The sequence below is a fragment of the Aulonocara stuartgranti genome (genome assembly GCF_965226115.1).
Source record: "Aulonocara stuartgranti genome assembly, chromosome: 15".
Classification (NCBI taxonomy): Eukaryota; Metazoa; Chordata; class Actinopteri; order Cichliformes; family Cichlidae; genus Aulonocara; species Aulonocara stuartgranti.
Genome location: NC_138951.1, coordinates 24,904,465 through 24,918,651, shown reverse-complemented (window position 1 = coordinate 24,918,651; position 14,187 = coordinate 24,904,465). Strand labels below are relative to the sequence as shown.

The 14,187-nt window shown below is 41.6% G+C and overlaps 1 protein-coding gene across 2 annotated transcripts in view; it reads left to right on the top strand.

The window, feature by feature from the left end:
• LOC309689481 (uncharacterized protein) overlaps positions 1-10,118 on the top strand; it is a 62,250-nt gene extending 52,132 nt beyond the window's left edge. For both annotated transcript variants that reach the window (XM_082505924.1, XM_082505923.1), the window contains 2 exons: positions 5,862-5,944; positions 7,546-10,118. In XM_082505924.1, coding sequence (XP_082362050.1) covers positions 5,862-5,901 — 40 coding nt within the window. In that variant the 3' untranslated portion in view covers positions 5,902-5,944; positions 7,546-10,118. The remainder of the gene's footprint in view (positions 1-5,861; positions 5,945-7,545) is intronic.
• Positions 10,119-14,187: the final 4,069 nt, after the last annotated feature.

Sequence of the window (14,187 nt, the reverse complement as noted above, 5' to 3'; positions counted from 1 at the left end):
AATACCAAATAAACAAATAAATAAGTAAATACAGTGCTTTTGGAGGATATGGTTAACAGCTCTCTTGCTTCCACCTTGACCAGCTCAAGACTTTTGCACAGAACTCAAAACAAGTGACAACATATTTCCACATTCTTTTGATCTTTTTTTATTTCTGCATTTACTCTTCGACCTTCCTGACCACGTCGTGATCACCAAACTTGGGGTGGGTTAAGATTAGCAGCCCAAAAGAGCAGCTCCAAAACAAATTCCCGTTTTCTTTACGATTCCATCAGAAACAGCAACAGCGTGCGGACAGCTGCACCAACGGTACTCATAGCGACGGCCCACATACCTCTGCAGGAGAGGAGGGCTATGTTTACCAAGTAACTGAATATGAATAATGAAAAGTTTCATCAATCAGAAGAAAAAGAGCATTTTTGGGGGCACAGGAATTTATATTTGGATGGTGCTTGGAAACTATTTTGATTTCCTTTATTATCTCGGGGGATTTCTTGTCTCTTTGTAGGCAGCGGACAGCAGAGAGATTAGAGGAAATGTGAGGAGGAGGAGGAGAGATGGTTTCCAGGGACACACAAATACACGGTCAGCATCTTAGCCCAGTGATCCACAACCAGGGGTATTTGTTCTGTAACTGCCAACGGCTTCTAGGAAAGAGTGAAGCAGCAGTACTAATTGGATAAATGTGATATTTCTGCATTTTATAAATAAGTAAACACAGTTCAGGCTTGAATGCTCGTGCCCACAAATGACAGGTGAAGTGCAGAAAGATGTGCACCTGAAGCAAAGTCTGACATCTGATTTTCTTACATTTAGTCGATGACCCGAATGTCTTCATTTGCATTCGGAGCCGAGGACACGGACGTGATTTTTCCCTGAACCGGAGCTGCGGTTTGTGGTTTTGTTTAACATGAATATTTGATTGGCCCGATTGGCCCGAGCAGCAGAAAGAAACCGCTGCCGGTTTCCTCCCGAAACGCTCTTCCGTCTTGGGGGATTGAGGGGGTGGCGGTCGACTTAGATTTGCCACGTTTCATTAACACTGAACCCTGTTAGGTCTAATCCAGCGTCCAGACCGGCCGAGAGAGGACAAAGAAACCAAAAACAGCCGTAAACACCGAACACCACCTGGCAGGTTAGTACCGCGGCGCTGCACATTCCTTTTAATCTCATTTGGCTGCCTGACAGCACAGAGAGCTGGCAGCAGTGAAATCATTTTGGTACGCTTTCTAATGAAAAGACTCCCCGAAAAGGCACACAGGGAACGACTCCGAGGAGTCCCATTTCTTTTTCCTACAAAGCTGTGCAGGTTTTCTTTAGCACCTTGCTCTCCATGTGGCCCTGATACTCCAGGTCACGTTTCTTTAATCCTGCTCGCTGGCTGGCTCAGACTTGTTTTAGTTGGGTGTTTGCCCGGGTGAGTGCAGGTGTAACAGACTGGTTTTAGTGTCTAGGCGTACAACCATGTGTGGTTTTCTAATATGCGGTTTAAAGGGTGAAGCTGGGGAAGGTGGAGGTTTTAGTTCCACGCAGGGTGAATCTTCAGTTGATATTTCAAAAAAAATTTTCCTCAGTAATGTGTTTTTATCTGCTGCAAACTCGCACTGGGTGACTTTACCTACCAACCTGGCACAAATAAATGCTAATGTAGTGTTTTAAAGCAGATATTGTGAAGTTATTTGAATTGCACAGTTTAAAAAAGAGTGACTTTGGAGCACTAAAAATAAGACAGTTTGTGTTGCAGAGCATCAGCCTGTGTGTAATTTCTGTAGTTAAATTGGATAATTGTGCACAGAGGCCCAAACCGTTTTTTTGTAGCAGGCTCTAAATGCATTTATTTCTGCTCTAACGTGAAACATTTTAACATCAAAGTCTATGGGGACCGACTCCTATCTGGAGCGAGCCTTAAATGGACATTAGAGGAAGTAATGGAGCAAAGGAGAGCTGTCGCTTCATAGTAAGAAAGATCTCACTTTAAATCCTGCCTTTCTTTGTGGTTCCTGCGTTGGTGGGTTCTCTACAGAAGACCAGCTGAGTTGATGAAGGGCTTATGAAAACAGATCCTAATACTGGTTCATGCATTAAAAAAAATAGGTTTTTGCTAAATAAAAAGGTTATTGATTGATTTGTCTCTCCAGCTTAGCTTTGAGATTTGCGGCTAATAGACTTAAATTAGTTTATGTTAGCTAACTAGTGACAGAACCGATAACTCAGAGGAAAATGAGGGACTAAACCTAAACTCAGTCCAAGGGGATCACCTTTGAGTTGCTCCTGGCTGTAACAATGAGTTTTATGTTAACAAACCAAAGATATTCTTTACACTTTCACTCTCTCTGTCTTTAGCAGTAAAGGAGTCATCATTGTTTGGACTGGTTCTTATATAGCGCTTGTCTACTCTGTCCGAGCACTCAAAGCGCTTTATACAGCTAATTCATTCACCCAATCACAGCCATTCACACAAGCACTTCTAAGCTTAAGTGCTAAGTATCTAACATTCATACACATTCACACTCCGATGGATGCATCGGAGAGCAACATGGGGTTAGTATCTTGCCCAAGGATATTTGGCATGCAGACTGGAGCAGCCTGGGATCGAACCACAGACCTTCTGGTTAGTGGCTGATCCGCTCTGCGAACTGAGCTACAGCCAGCTGCACTAAAAATCCACCTGTTAGCTGTAATGTTCAGGTTTGTAAAGCATTTTATAGATGAGAACAATGTTGAAGTTCATGAAAATTACACATTCAGAGCCTTTGAGTCTTATTCAGTTATCGGTCCATTAAATGGCTCTGAGCGGAACCTACCAACAAACCAACCCGGTGACATTCTGTACTTAAAAATTAAAAACTATAACTTTAAAAAAGGGTGGAGTGCCCACTCTGGGTCAGGGACAAGACCCTGCCCCAAGTGGAGGAGTTTAAGTATCTCGGGGTCTTGTTCACAAGTGATGGGAGAAGGGAGCTGGAGATCGACAGACGGATTGGTGCAGCGGCTGCAGCGATGCGGATGCTGTACCGGTCTGTTGTGGTGAAGAGAGAGCTGAGCGTAAAAGTGAAGCTCTCGATTTACTGATCGATCTACGCCCCTACCCTCACCTATGGCCACGAGCTGTGGGTAGTGACTGAAATAACAAGATCGCGAATACAAGCGGCAGAAATGAGCTTCCTCCGAAGTGTGGCTGGCCTCTCCCTTGGAGATAGGGTGAGAAGTTTGGCCATTCAGGAGGGGCTCAGAGTAGAGCAGCTGCTCCTCTACATCAAAAGGAGCCAGTTGAGGTGGTTTTCCGGGCATGTCCCACCGGGAGGAGGCCCCGGGGCAGACCCAGGACACGCTGGAGAGATTATATTTCTCGGCTGGCCTGTGTTCCCCCGGATAAGCTGGAGGAGATGGCTGGGGAGAGGGAGGTCTGGGCTTCTCTGCTTGGGCTGCTGCCCCTGCGACCCGGCTCCGGATAAGCGGAAGAAAATGGATGGCTGTTAAGCACAGAGTTCTTAACTTCAGCTTCACAGACAGAGTTACATGTATTTACATTTCCTGAGCAGGGCTTCAAAGTGTAAATCCACATAGTGTTTCGTGTACACTTCAAGATGCTGCAACAAATCATTTTGTTTCTTTCAGAACTGTGATTTTTTTTTTTTTAATTGAAATATTTTCCATTTCTGTTGTCCATCAAATTACTTAAGCTAATGTTTCAGTGGTTAGAGATGACAGAAGACGGAGATGAAGTCTGCAGCCTCTCGCAGCCATTTTCAACTGGTGTTAAAATGGAAACTCAAACAGTCAGTCCATCAGTCTACATTGAATTGGATAAATTTGGCAATTATGTGCAATCTGTTTGCAACAATAGGGTAAATCAGTAAAAACTGCTAATCTGATGCTGCTTAAATGCAGAGAAATTCACATTAACGGTTTACCTTCAGAGTCCTGCCAGAACCAGATTTGAAATAGAAATCCAGAAATAGTGACGTTGTTGCTGCCAAACTGCAATTTAACAGCAACATGAGACAAGCGCTCTTTGATATTGGAACCAGAACAAAATGAAGAAAGATCATAAAGAAACTCAGTGTAATTAGCTCTTTAGTTTAAGATGAGAGTACCTCTGTGCAACCTCAGAAACAGCTCGCACGTACACACTGTGTACAAACCATTATCCTGCAATATGATGCTACTGTGCAACTGCAAGACCAGTGTATATTCAGGTTTTGCTGTCCACTAACTAGACCACTATTCACGTGACTTTAACAAAGGTCCAGTCACACAGGCCTAGAGACCAGTGAACCCTGGTCACTGCTGGTCGCTAATGTATTATTCCCTGACTGGTTGGCAAATAGTTGCTGGCAGTTGCTAGGTGAAATTGGTTGCTAAGATACGGTGCTGAATCAGAAACTACCTTGTGATTGGTTTGGTCACTCGCAGATTACCACAGTTGTCCACAGTTTCCATGAAATACGCTGACTTCTGCAAACACTCACCAAGTTGCAAAGACAGAAATATTTCCTGTGTTTTAGACCAAATGCACATAAGATAGTAAAGCTGTGCAAGACATTATTATGCCACGCTGGTTTATTGATGGATTGTATTTATTTATGTATTTTATATATTTTCTCTTTTACTGCAAGAGGGCTCTAATGCAAACGAATAATGTTAAGTAGTAAACTGTGAAAACTGGAAATGGGGAACATTGGCCTTCAAAATAAAAGTTGTGCCTCACCACTACAGCCAAAGCATTCCAAAGTTTTACTTTGAAGGAGAAAATTTTCTGCTTCGTCTTTGTGTCTTAATTTTCCAAGTGTTACTTACACTCTGAGAGCAGTGAGCCAGTGTTTGCAGACTAGTCTGCGTTTTCCATGCAAACTACGAGTGACCACAGCCATCTACTGCCCACCCAAGCAGTCACAGAGAGGTTTTTGGTGCGGCACAATATGTCTCTTTGCAACCAGCCTCCTACAACGACTGGGCCAGTCCCTAGGACTTTGTGCCTGAGGCGTCATTAACCATTTCCGGGTCCAAACCGGAATACACCGTGTTCTGACTGAGGGATTAAAACGTGTTCAGGTTAAATATAATAAAATATTAAGCATTAAAATGCGTTATAAAGACAACAGCCTTAATGAACGGAGTAGGAGTTTGGACTGGAAGCAGGATTTATATGTCATCCGTTAACAACAAGATTCAATGGACTCCACAGCATCAACTTAATATTTCAGATGGAAATGTTTAATTTGCATAGCATAGTAATAAAAACTTAGAAATCCTAACAAATTCATTAGATTATGACTTAAATGTGTTTCAAATGGCTGTATGCTGCCCTTGGATGATGCTGCCTAAATAGAGTAAAAGAGAAGTGAGAGTTTTTACTTCAAATCAAGCTTCATGTTTGATCTGAGTAGCAATGAAACCAAATCACACTGCAGAGAGAGACACGCTCAGTTTGATTAACAGCTGAGCTGGTCATTAAATAAAATGCATGTTCTGCGGTTGAAAATAAAAACATTGCATGTCTGAAGCTTTGTACTCGCAGGAGCTGAGCGTCTGCTCATTTGTGCCTCGGCTGTGAAGGAGGGACCGTTTGATTACATGCAGATAAACCGCAGTGGAAAGTTGTAAATCAGTCAGGTTCAGGCTCGAGGTGCTTCTCACAGGAGTTAAATAAATAGTCTGTTTGGTGTAATCTGCTGACAGTCTAGGTAATTTTTTTCTCTTTCCTCTGCAGGTATTTTGAACATTTGCAGTATTTGCAGATCTTCTCTGATATCTGTGGCTTCAGGACAGAGGCTGATTTTGGTGCATGTGCAGAGTTGCTGTAGCTGCAGTTTCATACCTGCCCACCTCATTTTCTCCGCTTTTTCTTTTCTCTGCAGACACAAAGACGGCTATTCCCTCCCAGCCCTTTCCAGTTAAGAGAATATAAAGGATCGGACGGCACATGAGAACACCACCACAGGTGAGAGGGGACTGGTTTGTGTCCTTCATGTAGACTCGTGTGCTGCAGCCAGGAGAGAACATGATGCACACTCAGCAGGACTTCATTGTGTAAAGTGGAGCTGATTAAGAAGTGGTAGTGTTATCAGATGATGCAGAGACCTTCCTCCTCCTTCTCCCAGTGTGAGATTAGCTCTAAACCCAAACACGAACACCTGTGTACGCCTTTACAGCACGATAAAATAATCACAGTAAGATAATCTGTCCTGCTAGTCTAAACCCCCGATTGGTTTAAAGCTGCTGTGTGTTTAGGCAGATGACCAGTGAGTAATTAAACCTCCCAAAGGAGGACGACTAAACCCTGACCTGACGCTGCTGTTTAGTACAAACTGTCCTGAGCCCACCTTTTACCTCCTCTCTGATCCTCTTTCGGGGTCTGAGTCGCCACAAAGCTGCGAGGTAATTTCAGAGCATCTCCCCCCAACAAGAAAAACCCTGGAAACCACATCTCTGAAAGGCTTTCAGAGGAAGATAAACCACGACAGCGGCTTGCAGCCTCCACCAGGGTCACACGCCTTAAAGTCTTTGTTCTGCTTTGCCGGCTCCTACATCACTCCGTGTACGTTTAGAAAGAGATTCTGAACCCTTGAAAAGGCTGAAGAGTTTACTGCTGAGATTAACTGCAACACCGGAGAAGTTTGAGGGCAGAAAGCAGCATTTTGGATCCACAGTTACTGGAAAAATATTTATTTTACAGGGCTCTGGAAGTGGATGTACTTAACTGCTTAATTAAATTAATTAAATTCTATTCTTAAATACTTTTGTAATCTGTTGATTTCAGTTTTATTTATATGAAATCTCAAAATAAATTTAAAAAAGCCTGGTAGTGTAATGTAACTCCAGTTTTTCTCCCCTGAAACTTAAACTTACCACTGCTGTTTGTTTCATATAAATAATGAAAGTACCAATTTTCTGTAATATTAATGGAGGAGAAACCACAACTGAATGACAAGAAAACTCAACACTGAGACTTGGCTTTGAGTTCCATGAATATTGAAAACAAAACCTGCACTGAATACATCTTGGTGTCTGGAGCTCTCCCAAACCCACATGAATAATTACAGGGGACATTAAGCTACAGTGATGATAGGGACAGCTAATAAATCTCCCTTCTTTGACTGTGTAAGTTTGTGGATTTTGTAAACGATGGACCACAAATCGAGAGAGTTTATTGATATGTCACATCGACCAAAGTGCTGCAAAAATATTAAAACAAATGAAGCCATTAAGAAGCAATTAAAACCATCGGGTAAACAAATCAAGCCATTAAAGGCAATTAAGAAAGCCCATCGTGTGGTAATCTACAGGGCTCGTTAACAGTGTAGGGTAAAACTGGTCCTAATCCGGGAAAGTTTGAGGGTAGATGTCCTGATATGGAAAGAAAAACTGTTTCAAGATTTATAGCAGAAAAAAGTAATCACTAATTTGTTATGTAAAGCATAAATTTACCTATTTATTGTTATACATTTTTTCTGGCTGTGGTGCCAAAGTTTTAATTCCCCAAAGGCTGCTCAACGACTGACATGTAAAACACCGATCTTGTTTCTTGTCTCTTTGAAACAGGAACTCGGACTCATCGCGGCCTCATTCAGTCACTCGGTTTAAATTCAAGTTGATGCAGAGCTGAGGAGGTTTCGGGACAAACCGCTGGCTTTTACACTCCCCAGCGCTCTGAGCTTCATACCAGAGGACAACCAGCCATCGGGGAAAACAAACGTTTAGGCCATTTTAAAAATGTCAGAAAGCTGTCGTCTGCAGCTGACGATGAAGAGGAGCTCAGGGGACGACCACAGCATCGATCGGGTTGATATCGATTGACCCTGGACTGCTTTTATATATGTCTGCTGACTCTATATGTCTGTAGGCTGTGTGTCACATGATTAGGAAGTAATCTGATGGTTCCCCAGATGTTAATGCAATTTACAAAAAAAAAAAAAAGGTCTCCAGTGGTGGGTAGCAATTTGTTTCATACCAGCATAATTTTATGATGTTCAGATAATATTTTCTAGATAAATAATAGAGATGTTCTTTAACTTCCTATTGTACACCTGAACCTTATATATCGAGTGAAGATGCAGTAGTGATAAAAAAAAGTTATTACTTTTCTATCAAGTTTGATTCAAAGGACATTTGGATGCTTAATGAGGTTAAAATATCCAGTATTTATTCTTTCTCTCATCCCTTATTAGATTTATTATGCCCCATATTTAATTTTTGTAATGTTTTATGGTCTCGTCTTAATCCCAAGGTTGGGAATCTAGAGCTTTAAACTATGGCTAGCTGCAGTGCAGTGCTGAGCTAATGCTGATTGCTCAAGACTCCGCGTTAGTAAAACGTGTATGCATTGGCCAACCTTGATGTTAACACCTGGATCCTTTAAGATGTAGCCACAGGGTTTTTCTTGGATGTTACTGCAGAAATTAAGCTGTGGGAATACTTCCATGTTTTTTTGCAAGATGATTTACACTTTAATGAAACACTAACAAACTGTTGACAAACTGTTGTAAAATTACGGAGTTCCTGTATTTGCTGTGAAAATGTTGAGGATTACCATCACACCTTCTCTGGCACATGTAGTGGCTTCAAAATCCAGGAGTTTGGGTGATTACAGAATAGTTGTATCTATTTTATGATGTAGAACAAAACATGAAATCAGGTGACCCATCAATGGTTAAGGTTTGATTTTGCTTCAGCCTTGTTAAATAAGCAGATCGTTTAGAAATGAAAAGCTATTATCTTTTAAATGTGTTGTCACAAACTGAACATTACACTCACTGTGTGCTAGCTGCTAGTATTAAACATTAAATCTACAGTTACAACAAAACCTAAATAAAAATCCACCCACTTCCTTGACCTAACCCCGAACCCTTCTATAACAAAACCACAGTTAACCAAAGACATTTTTTCAGGCGTCAAAAAATAAACCTTTAACAAGACCCAAAGAGTTTTTCATGTAACACTATGTATGTGATTGTGTTTTCGGCATGGTAGTCATAAATCAAACACAGTACTTAGTGTTTGTTTCTTGTTTGCAGTTTTTGGTTGTGACTGTAATGCTAACTGCTAAAATTTAAAACTTTTTAGTCTTCTAATAATACATTTAACAGTGACAGAAACAATTCAACACAGCTAAACAAAACAATACCACAAGCCATTTAGCATAAAGGCCCAATAAAAATATGGTGCTTTTAGCTAGTTAACAACTTTTGCATGAGTTTGTGGTTCTGTCTTTTTTGCTACCTAGCTAACATGGCGACTACTTAAAAGTATTGAGCATTCTCAACATTTGGACTGTTTTAATTTCACTATCCCTATTATGATACTGACCACTACTGTTACTATGGTCGCTGACAACAATTTGACAGCAAAAGTGTAAAGTACACAATTTGAGATGCAGTGCAGTTGTCTACAGCTACAATAACTGATCAAAGGTGGCACCATTAGTGGGTGGCTGAATGCTAACATAGTGCCCGCTTTATTGAATACATTTCTAACATTTGCATGCTAGCATACTAACATTTTACAGCAGAGCTGGGAGAGAATTAATTTGATCAGGTGGTGGCGCTAGAGGAACTGTCAGAGGATAACCAACGTTTTTATTGTTCATCCATGATAGTACATATAGCTCTCAAAGTTCTAAATATATGCAACATGGATTCATGGATTTATCCTTTGTGTACATGCATTAACTATCCTTAATGTAATATTAGCTCTTACATGCTCTGACAGACACCGTGAACTAGAAACGTTTACCGTGTAACTCTTGGTGTTATCTAATTGTTCCCTACATTGTTTGTGATATTTCTGTAATTTTTATTTACATTCTGCTGCTATTACACAGGAAGTCAAGCAATACGCAAAACCCCCCTAAAGTTCATTGAGGGGATTAATTTGAACTCAAGTACCGCATACCATCAAAGGTGCGACTTGCACACCTGTGAAATGTACATTTGAGTCAGTTTAGAGGCTTAGAAGTGGATGTAGTTGCCATAAACTTAAACTGCACTGCAAAGAGTTAGTAAATTGAGCTAGCTGAAAACCATGTTGCAGCAACAAAGCTAGTAATATATCCTTTGGATTAGGATTATTTGTCATTGTTTGGTTAGAAAGCATGGATGAACTTTTAGTTATTAGACAGTGAAGGAAATTGCCGTCCCGGGTTTCCTCCGTGGCGTGAGCGATAAGCAGAGTTTTGTCCTTTCCTTCTAAGATTCCTAATTATTTAAAGTAACACTCAGGTATGCCATTCAGCGTGTTAGTACGAGCTCGGGAGCAGCTTGGGAGAACAAGAAAACAGAGACTGCTTTAGGTTGCCCTCCCAATCGACTCAAAGGTTTATTTGATACACAGCAGTTTATATAGATGAAAAAAAAAGGTTCGTGTGTCAGCTTTCCCAGTTCAAACCGGTACAGACCAAATAAGGAAACGTCTTCCTGCCTTGTGAGCAAAGAAGTATCCTGTGTGTAGTTTATCAGCTCAGCTACAATTTATGATCATCCCAGCAAAATACACTCCTAGACATAGAATACAGAGTTCTTTCATCAGTGAATTCTGAAACAAACCACCTAGCCTTTAACGAGCCTTTTCCAGGAGATAAAGAAAAAGGGAGGATGGGAGTAAGGAAGTGGTCTCATCTCTGTGGTGTTTTCGACCTTGGGGTACCAGCTTGTGAGTCCTACACATTAATTCTTGGGTCACAGAGAAAGAGAAAAACAACTAGTAGATGGGCCTTATTGAGCAACTCTTTTCTGTATAAAACAATCTTCTGTAAATGCTAACCGTGGTATCAAAATACCTAACAGCTCCCCTCTTTTATTATTTTTTAAAAAATAATAACTCAAATAGAAAGGAAAAATCACAAATGTAATAACATAATATAAAAAGCAAATCATAAAATGTAATAGTTCACAACCTAATGTTCAATATACACATCAGGAACATCATTGGTAACATCTGACACATAATCTGGGTCAATTTGTGCCAATTGCAAATACATTGAAGTAGCTGTACTAGTAGCTATACGGGTTATCATTGAACGTACACAGGGTACCACACAACAGACAATAATCATCAAAAACATGCTGCAACGGTTACAAAGGCTACAATTAGTTCCTTCCATCTTCCAAACGTGTCCTGTAGCCACTTATGTAGCCACTGACCGTGACCTGCATTGGCAATTAGTTCTATCTGCAATGCTTCAAGTTTATTCATAGCTTGTGTGAATGAACCGTTAGGGGCGGTATTATTGGGAATGAAAGTACAGCATACATCAACGGTTACTAGACCACAGGTACCGGTCCAATTAACAGGTAAAGCTAATCTAAGGGTATTATTGCACAACCAATAAGCATGTGGGATTGGTCTGGTCAGGCGCGTGATCATGTGTGATTTAACTAACTCCCCCCAGTCAGTATCATTTAAGACACCGTCTGGGGGAACAATGATCGAGTCTCTGCTCGAACTTGAACTGTGTGTGTGTTCCTCCAGATATGATAAAACTTCAGCCATAGAGACAGCTAGCCATGTCTCATTACAGCGTGCACCTGGGGAGTCAGAGAAGAATGTATAGTTATCCTTTGTATAATCTATGTGTGTGTCTGGGCCAGTTAACTTTAGTCTGCGCAGACATATCATACTAGTATTAAAATGGAGAGGGATCTGTCCTAAGGGCAGTGAGGGCTTTAACCTATTCTTAGGGCGTTTCATTGGGGCGCAGGTCCCTGCGGTGTCAGTAGATAACTTCAATAATTCGCCTAATGGAGTCTCAGGGTTAGTTGGTGTGTGTGTGTGTCTAAGTAGGCAGTCGAGAGGGCTCAGAGTCAACTGTAAAGTGTCTTTAAAGAGAGCATTATCTCCGCCGATTTTCTCTAGTCCCTCAGTGAGGGGGAAACCGGATATGGGGTATCCTACTATTACCTGTTCTGGATTAGCCTTTGAACAGACATAACAGTTACTGTTTCCTAAGTCACGAGCGGCTGTTCTGGCATTTTCATACCAGGCATTAGCTCCTGCTCTATGGGGTGCATAAGATGGTTTATTAGTGGCGTCTATGTTGCTATTTACTGATTTTAGGGAGCGTGAGGAGTGCATTAAGTAGGTGTCTTGCAAAATGGAGCATGAGGTATAGTCAGCAAAATATGACCTGCAGAAATGTGAACATGGTTGCAGTCTACAATACAAAATAGCAAAGAGAAATCCTAAGGTTAATGCGATAGATATGATAAATAACCTAAATATATAAGACAATATATAAGAAAAACAGTTCTTCAGTCGTCTCCTGGCCTGGTCCCAGGTTCGAGAGACATTGAATAAGCGTCGTATGATGACAATGGGCATTTCATTTTCTCCATTATCAGGATGAAATGAGTCTGGCTTTATCAGGTTAGACATCATGTGGTACTTTTGGCTTTCTGTTCCTGCTGGATGTTTGAGTACCTTGCTGTGGCTCTTTCAGACGTTGTGTGTTAATCAGTGATTGCGTGTGTGCACTGGATCCGGGCGCTGGCTCGCCTGAGATGTCATCTACCCGTGTGTGTTTATTTGCTCTGGATCCGGGCGCTGGCTCGCCGGAGATGTCGTCTGCTTGATCCGACGCCTGAGATGGTCCGATTGGGCTGGTCTTAACCCTGCTGGCATGAATCCACTGAGGTTGTCCGTCCGTAAGGATGCTGGTTCTTCGTCACTGCCAGTACAGTCTGGGGCTGGAACACGCGCGGCCTCCCAGAGAGTCCTTGGTTTTAGTGGCTTCTCCAACATGCGTCTCCTTGTCTCCACTGGTGGAACTGTGGAGGGGAAAGGCTGAGAGAGACAAACTTTCTGATAGTTATTATTCAGTTTTTCTACCAGGTTGTGAACATCAGTGGACAATGCAATATACATCACCTTCTACTAGCGGTGCCCCTCTGGAAGCTGACCATGGTGTTGGAAATGATCTTATTTCAAATGGAGATAATTTGGTTACTGCAGATTGAGTCATTCTAATTTCACACAGGACTTGAGGAAGTAATTTGACCCAGGTCATTAAAGTTTTAGCACACTTTTGAATTACTTCTAATGTGAATGAAGATCCTCTATCACTGTTAATCTGGTGAGGTATTCCGAATCTGGGTATTATTTCATTGCTCAACTTTTGACAGACTACTTCTGCAGTTTCTTTTGAGGTTGGATAAGCTTCTACTCATTTACTAAATTGATCCACTATTACCAGTAAGTACTTGATGCTTCCTTGCGCTGGCATGTGTAAAATCAATTTGTAATGTATGAAATGGAAAATCTGGTTGTGGTAAATGCTGATGTTTTGCTTTTGAGCTACCTACATTAGTTCGCGCACATGTTAGACAGGTTGCTAATATGCTTTTTACTGCATGTGATGTTTTCTCAATTACAAATCTTGATTTTATTGCCCCTATTACCCCTCTTTGTCCGACATGACTCACACCGTGAAAATGTCGGGCAAGGACTGGCATCAGGGAATATGGGAGGGCAATCAAACCCTTAAGATTTTGTATAAGCCATCTCTGTCATCTAAGGTACAGTCATTATTCTCCCAATAGGTGTAATCAGATGCAGAGGCTTGCTCTTGTATGAATTTTAAATCAACATTTGTTTCTAAATAGTCTGGGAGTGTAACAAGTGGCAGCTGTAGGGGCACAGATAATACTTCCTGCGGAGGTGGGAGCTGTGATGCAGCTGCAGCCTTGGCTGTCACGTCTGCTAAGGCATTACCTGTTGCTTCGTCTGTGTCAGCTGTACTGTGTCCTTTCGTTTTTACAACTGCAACGGCCGATGGCAGCTGTATAGCCTGAAAAAGTCTTTGAACAAAATCAGAATTTAGCAATTTATTTTCCATCAGCAGATCTAAATCCTCTCTGTCTCCACAATGTGCCAAAGTCATGCACAACGCCAAATGCATAGCGGCTGTCTGTGTAAATCGTCACATGCTTATCCAAATGTAGCTCACAGGCGCGTATTAAAGCCATGAGCTCTGCTTTTTGTGCTGAGTGAAATGGTAATGAGTGAGCCTCTAGTATGATGTCAGGCAATGTCACCACTGAATAGCCACAAAGAAATGAGTTGTCATTCGGCCTTGAACAGGACCCGTCCACATAAACCGTGGCTGAGTCTGGGATAGGTGTTTGCTCTAAATCTGGACGTGGTGCTGTGGATTCCTGTATACGTGTCATGCAGTCATGATCGTCAAGCCTG